Raw genomic sequence first — 9,063 nt, 5'->3', positions numbered from 1 at the left:
AACAAAACATAACAGATCAAGGATCAACTAAACTACTTTCTTCATATGGTTCCTCCAACAGAACCCTGATCTCTTTATAGTTTCTTCAACGGTTCTAACCAATGAAGCATCCAACACATTTAGTAATGTACTGACCAAATATTGAGAACATCGTTCTCACGTCGTCATCATTCCTGAGCTTCATCTCGGTGAATTGCACTATTCCAGTTGAGTCGGTTAATGGACGTCGATATTCGACATCGTCCACCCTACTTGTGTCTTTGTGGTTGATTTGATTCAGTTGATCCTTCAACCTGAATAGCATGAAATCATTCCAAACCTTGAACATATGGGGTGGTTTTCCTTTGTTGTAGTAAACTGCAATTAGCTTGGTGTTCAGATCAATGACCGAAGTGTCCATGTTTTATTTTTTGTATGGTTTACTGCTTATGAAAACATGCAAACTAATTTATAGAAGTTTGTGTGTGTCGTGGACCACAGAAACTGTCGGTGCAATGTGGACCACAAAAAAAACTCTGTCTTGAACTGGTTTAGATTATTTAATCAGAACTTTCCGTCACCTTATAAAGTGTCAAATTTAATGCAGTCTTGAACTAGTTAAACATATATAAACCGAACATTTTTGGGATGAGTTCGACTAATATAATATGAACCATCTCAAAGTTTGGACAGTTACTTACTCAGCAAGAGTTGCTCGTTAAACACATTTTTTCTTTGGTATTGACTGGTCATGCCATGTTTTACCACTTTTTTTTACCGTAATTAATGGTATGTTGCAATTTATGCACCATCCTTCAAAAATTCCTCTCTATAAATACTCATCAATCCTTCACAATTTCTCATTCCATCATCTCACATTCTCTCCTTCTCTTTTCTTCTACATGTGCTTCCATCGTTGGTCTTTCGTACAAAAAGATAACTCTAGCTTTTTAAGGATTGTATGAATGGGCAAAAGACATGGTGCCACTCTGCAAATTTGGTCCATTTGTTTGGATGTCAAGTTGACCTGTCTAGGTGTAAGGTTGACCTTTAAAGTCTCCTTTGCCTTAGAGACGAAACAAATTTTACCCCAAACTCATTCCATCTCCATCTTCTTCTCCTTCCCCCCCTCCATCTTCTTATGATGCAGGTTTAATTTTAGGTGTTTAATGTTTAATTATTTTGTGTAATAAGTTTCGATGACAATGTAAATGTACTATGAAAGATATGATCTATTAATAAAATGAGAGTTTTTTTTTTTTATAAGGCAAGAGCAAAATGACATAAAAAAGAATAGTGTCCGACTAAGTTGGTGACCTACTGTAATATGGAGGGGAAACTTTTTCAAAAATAATTTGAATTAACTTCTCTATTGAGAGTTTTATTCATTTCTTGTCTCTATGCATTTTTCTTTTTGAATTTTAGTCATTTTCAATTATTTGTTCTTAATATTATATGCAATGTTGTTCTGGAATTCTGGGTTTCATCCAATTTCGGATTATATATTTCGAAATGCGATTCAGATTTTATTTTTTGAGCAAAGGATATTTTAGGGGGAAAAATAGGTCGCTTAAGAAACCAATAAGATGAGAAAAGTAACAATCAAAACCAAAAGCCTATAAACAGACACATTAACACGTTAGTCTTACGGCCAGTAACTATCATAGCCCAATTTGCTTAAGAAAAACAAAAGTAACATTTTCGAGTTGTCAACAGAGGTCAAGATTAACGATATATATATATATATATATATAGGGGTTTGCTAGGATACACCCACTAGATTTTATTAAGGTGTGTTTTAGCAAAAATATAACTAAAAAGTTGTTAAATACACCTTAAGGTGAATGTTGCTAAAACACATCTTCTAAAAAATAAGTGGGTGTATGTTAGCAACTCCTATAGGCATTTGCTAGGATACACCCACTTATTTTTTAGAAGGTGTGTTTTAGCAAGTTATAACTAAAAAGTAGTTTCTTCAAAAAAAAAAAAAAACTAAAAAGTAGTTAAATACACCTTAACTTGCTAAAACACTTCCACATAAAAACTAGTGGGTGTGTTCTAGCAAATCTCATATATATATATATATATATATATATATATATATATATATATATATATATATATATATATATATATATATATGTGTGTGTGTGTGTGTGTATGTAAAGAAAATATAAGCGTTCGGGCTGATTTTTTCCCTTTCCAATTTTATCCTTCATTTAAAGTATTTTATTTATTATTTATCCTTTTTATAACAATATTTAAATTATTAATTAAAAAATAGATAAATCTCATTATAATAGGAACAATATTATCTTAAATATATATATATAAAGGAAATAGGAATATTGGTTTGGATTTTTCATTATTCCAATTATAATCTTAAACAAACAAAATAAAACTGTAATAAAAGACTTGTAAAAAAAATTATAAACTGATTTTATATATAATTGGCGTTCAGATGAGCAATATTTTTAACTGCCTTATCATGTATAAATAATAATATTTTTTATGAACTATATATTTTGATTAAAATAAGTTAGATTTTGATAAAGATTACATGTATAGATGTTTGTGACTTTAAATAGTAACATCATATCTTTTCAATTACATAAACTATATAATATAAACTCTTATCATTTTCAATGAACTATATAACATTTTTATAGAAAAACTTTGTTTAAGGGTATAATTGGAATAATAATAAAAAATACAGTCCAAAATCTTCTATTCTCTTTATATATTATCATAGATAATATTATTCGTATCGCAATGAGTTGATTCCTATTTAATGGAATTTAACTATTTTTTAATTAATTATTGATGTAATATTGTAAAAATGACAAAACAGTGAATAAAATACATTAAATGAATGGCAAAAGTGGAAATAGAAAAAGACAACCTAAATTCATGAATTTTTTTATGGAAAATGTTAACCAGTGCTCTTAAGGAAGCCAAATGTAGTAATGTTACATTGGAACTTGTGCATTCAAGGTCATAAAAGTATAAAAAGTGACATTTTTAATTTAAAACTTTCCCTTTTAACTTCCTTAACCAGTGCCCGGGGGGCACTGGTTAACATGACCCTTTTTTTATACATAGTATAGATGTTCCATCTTTTTATAGTTAGAATATTCTCTAAGATTTTTTTTTATTAAGTTAAATTAGCTCACTAAAATTGACATCGGAGATAATCGAATCTGAAATATTAAGGAGTGACACACTCCCAGTTCCAAAGTCAAACTGTCGGGTCAACCAAGTGAGAGAATAATCTAAAATTAAGAAGTAATGACCATTTTGCTCAACAATAAACATGTAATCAAAATTTCATATAAAATACTCCCTCCGGTCTCAAATGTAAGAAATAAAAAAATAAAATTGATGGTCTCAAATATAAGAAAAAGTATAGTAAAATGAACCTATTAAATGCCACTATTTCAAGTTTACCCTCATTAAAACCACTTCATTAATGTCTTTACTACTCCAAGACAAGGGTAAAATTAGAAAAATAATACTTTTTATAATGACTTAAATGTGCTCAATTCACTTTCTTAATATGTGTGCATTTTTTTTCTTATATTTGAGACCGGATGGAGTATTTAACTAAATACCACGAATAATAAATCTTGGGAAATGTTAACCGGTGTCCCGAGGGCACTGGTTAAGGAGTTATAAAAGGAAGTATTCCCTTGGAAATTGTGTATTTTATGTTTTAAAAGTTAAAAAAACTGCTATTTTTAATGCAGATTATAACTTTTCTTTCTACTTTTAGTTTCTTAACCAGTACTCCGGAGCACCGGTTAACAAGACCCATAAATCTTCAGTCAAATAATCCTCTAGATGAAAATATTGGGCATTTTTTAAAACAGTTACCGTTTCTTCTTTTTGTTAGTCAATGCCAATATTATACTCCCTCCGATCACATTTATAAGCAAAAAGTAGTTTTTTAGGTACATTGAATAATTAATGTATCTGACCTATAAATGTGACTACATACATTAAGTATTCAATGTATCTAAAAAAGTGCTTTTTGCTTATAAATGTGACCGGAGGGAGTATATAATTAAACCGTCGTTAACTATTATCACAACTTTCCATTGTCGTCCAGCGGTTAGGATATCTGGCTTTCACCCAGGAGACCCGGGTTCGATTCCCGGCAATGGAAACTTTTGTTTTTGCTGCTGAAACCCATTGTTTTTAATCAATAATCATTTTTGCTTTCACCCATTGTTTTCGATAATCCATAGAGAATCGATTTTTTTCACCCAGGAGACCCGGGTTCGATTCCCGGCAATGGAAACTTTTGTTTTTGCTGCTGAAACCCATTGTTTTTAATCAATAATCATTTTTGCTTTCACCCATTGTTTTCGATAATCCATAGAGAATCGATTTTATATTACCTAGAAGTTTAGTTACAATTGTTGCTTGATGTCAGTAGGTTCATTGAACTACATTTTGGACAAAATTAAACCAACATAACTTTATGTTTTTGTTGTTTCTGATATTTTTTTATACACTATCTTCATTCTTTTTTGAAATGGCACTATCTTCATTCTTAATATCTAATAACTCCAAGGATTTCTATAAGAATAAAATTAAGAAAAGTGTTACAAAATTCAAGTCGTAATATTGACTGCCAAAAAAAACAATGGACCAGTTCTTCATATGTACTTTTAGCTTATTGAGTTTAAAAGTATGTTTTCTAACTAAATACTACTAATAGTTTTAAAATTTAAAGCACTTATTATTGTACGTTTACACGTGATGATTTACATATAGTTGGCTCAGTATAAAACAACAACATCAACAACCTAGTTCCAAGGTCTCTAAACTCCCACCATCCACTAGGTCAAAGAAAAGCATTACAGTAAACAAATGACTTGCTGGAAAAGTAGGAGCACCACAAAAGATCAGAACAAGGATCATGCAGTTCTTCTAGTTTCCAAAGTCTTCTCATACTCTTCAATGGATTTGAAAAGCTCCGAGAAGTTTCCTTTTCCAAAGCCCCCACATCCTCCCTTTTGATACTCCTTCCCTTCTTCGTCCTTGAGCATGCATCCAACTCTCTGAATTATCTCTATAAATATGGTTGGCCTGCACATTTTACACAAGTAGCAAATCAACACCAACAATATTTAACTAATCATTACTCCCCCATTATACGGCAAGAGGCTTAAACACACTGACACAACACACTATCAAATTGATAGTCAGAAATAAACAGGGCGAGAGGGACTAAGAAGACAAAACACTCTCAATATATAAAATAATGATTCAGATTGCCTGCAGTAAAAATATAGCGTAGTTTTACACAGTAATCAGTTTCGGCCATGTGATTTGAGATCGAATGGCTTAAGATTACACATTTGCTAAATCAATTTTAAACAATCTCAATCATTAATTTAGATTGAAGGTCGAGATCAGTAATTATGTCCCAACGAACTTGTTCCCATAAATTACTGTCAAGTCAAGGAGTATTTTTATGACTCAAGTACACGAAAGCATCAAACCAAAATAAATGATAAATTAAGCGATTCAATTCCTATATGTTGGGTTGATTACTAAACTACTCCTACCTATTCTGACATTCTTCGAAAATTATGTAGGGAAAATCTTTCATGTTACATATTGTAAAGGGAACAAAATGTTAATCAAATTGTAAACAATATTTACCAATACTCCCCTTAAACATTACCATTACCGATCATTACTATATGATGAACCAGTTAAGTCGACCAGAGCCACACACCAAGCAGGTTTAGTCCAATCCTGTTCAGGTCCATTTGTGGCTAGGTAGGGTAGGGGTTAGTTTTTGAGGTTAGTTAAATTACACTTCATTATTGGAGGAGAAAACTTATGATTCTGATTATGCACAAGAATGGTTCTAGCAACGCTAAGAAACTGATCATGCACAAGAATGGTTCTAGTAACGCTAAGAAACTGATCATGCACAAGAATGGTTCTGGTAGTGTCTTTGATCCCTAACTGAAATAATCGTTGATCAGTCAATGGATAGTCCAAATTAGTCAATGGTCTTTTCTCCCAAACATAATACAGAGAGTTAAAACTAAAACAGGAGTTTGATCAAGATAGTCCACAAACGTGGTAAATCAGTTAACACAGATCATGTGTAACATTATTTTGCCCTATGATTTCCATCCGTAGCGTAGGCAATAGAGATTATTCTCTTCAAAGAATTTGAAGGCACTGAAGTGGCTTTCTGCTCTTAACTGGGCACTTTACATGCACAAGAATCAGATTTGGAACCCCTAACTATCATCATTGCGTAAATCACGTGTAATATAAGAGAAAGAGAAAGGACAAGGGTTTGTGCATGCATTAAATCAACTATTGAAAAGTTTACACGACACCAATGCAGCTGTTGCAATGTCGTTGGATTCAGGTGCAGTATTGTATCCAACGGCTCAGGTGCAGCCGTCAAATGATCCTGGCCCCCAAAACAAACAAATAAACTACTATAATGGTATAAGTTGCTATAGTCATAATCCGGAGTTCGGGGGATAGAGGTAAGTAAAACCTAGTCAATGATTGTTCTAGGCAAAATCAAACTCAAGTGTTTCATATCGATTTGATTCTAACTTATCTGAAGCTTATTAACAACATAGTCTAACCACTTGACTATAGTCTAAGTTGCTATGCTAATAATGAAATCAAGACAACAATGAATAAAACTACCAAAATGACATGTAATTACACGATATGATTCAAAAAGAGCATTACATACCTATCTCCAATAGGCTTGGTAAAAATCTGAAGCAGAGTACCCTGATCATCTCTATCAACCAAAATCCCAAGCTCTTCACACTCCTTAATCTGTTCATCACTCAAAACATCGCCAACGCGATTCTTCAAATTACGATAATAAGTGACCGGAGGAGAAGGCATAAACTCAAACCCACCAACACCACTTCTCTTTCTCATTTCCCTCAATGTCCTAAATATATCCTCAGACTTCAATGCCAAATGTTGTAACCCAGCACCTTCATTATGTTCCAAATACGTTTCTATTTGACTCTTCCTCTTTGTTCCATAAACCGGTTCATTCATCGGAAGCAACACTGTTTCTTCATTGTTAGCTAACACCACTGAGTTTAATCCACTCTCACTCGTTCCAACGTCTTCCGCTGTAAACTCAGCAAATTCATGAAAACCGGTGAAATCTTTCACGTATTTCACAGCGGATGAAAGCTCCGGTACATTTCCAACGGCATGGTCTAGTCGCCGGATTCCGAAATCTAACGATGAATTAGATGATTCATCTGATACACGTTCAAAACCAGGGAGGAAGAACAGGTTCGGATTCTGGTTTGGGTTCGGGTCGTTGTAACTGACGTAACGTAGAACAACGTCGCCGTAGAGACGAACTTCGGCCAGTTTGACGTGGTTTTCGAGGATAACTGGAGGAGACGATGGAATGGCACCGTTGTTTACGCTGGTGGTGAAAGCCAGTTCGGCGTCTTCGACTTCAACAGCAACAGCACGGACGGCGAGGCCGTGGGAAGCGGAGAAGGAGAAACAAGTGGATGCGGAGAAAGTGGGGATTGCGGCAGTTGAGGAAGGTGAGGAGAGAGAAATGGAAGGGGAATAAGCGGCGGAGAAGAGGAAGTTGAGGTCGCCGGAGCGGAGGAGATAGGAGGCGTGAGTTTGATTTCCGGTGGAGAGGTCTGATTTAGCGACAATCGGCATACCGAGTCCGTGAGAGAAACGGCGTGCGGTGTTTGTTGCGTCGGTGCACCAGAACTCAACATGGTGGAAGCGTTTTACTTTGAACCGGTCTGATTTTGGATTGGCTCGGACGAAGTTCTTGAACCCAACTAGTTTGAACCCGGTTTGGATTTGAGTTTCTGTTTCGATGGCCATGGAGATTGTTGTTTTAGTGTTTGTCTTGGTGGTGTTGTTAGAATTTGTAAGAGTGTTGTTGTACTTGTTGGTGTTTTTATGTTGAGGGAAGGTGAAACGTGGAGAAATGTGATTGGATGAGAGTAATGGAGCGACGGCGTAGTTGGAATTTTGTGTGTTGCGTGGGAGAAATGGTGTGTAAGAGTGGATGGATGAGGATGAAGGAAGAAATGGTGAAGATGATAATTTCATAGGAAATAGACAAGAAATAAAATATTGGAAGTGGAGAAGAAAAACACGACTTTCTATAGTAGTATTGTTTTAGTTTTTTGTTTTTTTTGTCGGAATGTTTTTAGAAATATTGAACCGGAAAAAACATCCTCCACACTCAACTTTCATTAAAGTAACCTAAGTTAGTTAACTCCAAATAAGAATGGCAAACGCAATCGCAATTTCATGAACTGATATTACTTTCTTCGATCTTACGATCGAATAATTTGTCACAATTATACTTCAGTAGTGGTTGATCGAGATTGAATAATTTATATTAAAATATGAATAGTTCGGGCTCGATCAAACGACTACTGATGTATCAAACGTGTGAACACGACAAATATAAACATCATATTTTCCTTATCCATTAAAGTCTACGTTAAACATGTCAACCATTAAAAGATGTTTATCTAACACAAGATAAGCATGACATCAAACATCCTCACACATAATAATTAATAAACCGACTTCTGCGCAAGAATATAACTAAAATCTAGCATCCTCATCACCATATTCTTTAAATACATTGTTAGAAACCAATCAAAATTTACATTGCCAAAAACCAGCATAGCACCTTATATCTATCTACAAAACACATTCTCTATCAGTGCCTCCAACCACATCTTAATTCTGCTCATACTTATGAGCTACCACAATTATTTCTTATTAGATTTAAATTGTCAGCATCATTTATCTAAAAGTGTCATATTAATTTAAGTGTCATTTTTTTTCTATATATATTTTTCAGTGAGGTACATCAAACACCTAATATGTACATCTGTTTCAACCGAGATTTGTATGCGGTGAAGTGAAAATCTACACTCAATTCTTGTTGATATGAATGAACCAATTTATTAGTTAAGCTAAATAATTTAGGCAATATGTTTTTTTTAAGAGGCGTAATATGCTTAATTCTTGCTTAGTGTATATACCCGAGTTTGATTCTTGGAT

At 33.7% G+C, this 9,063-nt stretch overlaps 1 protein-coding gene and 1 non-coding gene across 3 annotated transcripts; one reads left to right on the top strand and one right to left on the bottom strand.

Moving 5' to 3' along the window:
* The first annotated feature begins 4,072 nt into the window (after positions 1-4,072).
* On the top strand, positions 4,073-4,144 carry TRNAE-UUC (transfer RNA glutamic acid (anticodon UUC)). The gene has a single exon. It is a non-coding gene; the product is annotated as a tRNA-Glu (tRNA).
* Positions 4,145-4,586: 442 nt separating this feature from the next.
* LOC146924822 (4-hydroxyphenylpyruvate dioxygenase-like) lies at positions 4,587-8,123 on the bottom strand. 2 transcript variants are annotated; one of them, XR_015010272.1, is made up of 2 exons: positions 6,457-8,123; positions 4,587-6,327 (listed from the first exon to the last, which is right to left on the bottom strand). XR_015010272.1 is itself a non-coding variant. In XM_085709768.1 (2 exons), exons 1-2 carry the CDS (start codon positions 7,858-7,860, stop codon positions 4,902-4,904), a joined length of 1,308 nt encoding a protein of 435 aa, XP_085565894.1. In that variant the 5' UTR covers positions 7,861-7,908; the 3' UTR covers positions 4,587-4,901. The 2 variants fall into 2 exon arrangements, 1 of the variants encoding a protein (XP_085565894.1); XM_085709768.1 differs by having other exon boundaries at positions 4,587-5,073; positions 6,725-7,908.
* Positions 8,124-9,063: the final 940 nt, after the last annotated feature.

Source organism: Medicago sativa, chromosome 5 (genome assembly GCF_051527215.1).
Source record: "Medicago sativa cultivar Bolivia chromosome 5, Bolivia_mono, whole genome shotgun sequence".
In the NCBI taxonomy this organism is placed as follows: Eukaryota; Viridiplantae; Streptophyta; class Magnoliopsida; order Fabales; family Fabaceae; genus Medicago; species Medicago sativa.
This window is presented reverse-complemented; position numbering and strand designations above follow the sequence as displayed.

Excerpts from the sequence above, each read along its gene's own strand:
- LOC146924822 (XM_085709768.1), bottom strand. The coding sequence starts at position 7,860 with ATGGCCATCGAAACAGAAACTCAAATCCAAACCGGGTTCAAACTAGTT. Across the intron at positions 5,074-6,724 it reads ACCAAGCCTATTGGAGATAG|GCCAACCATATTTATAGAGA; the intron begins GTATGTAATGCT and ends TAAAATGTGCAG.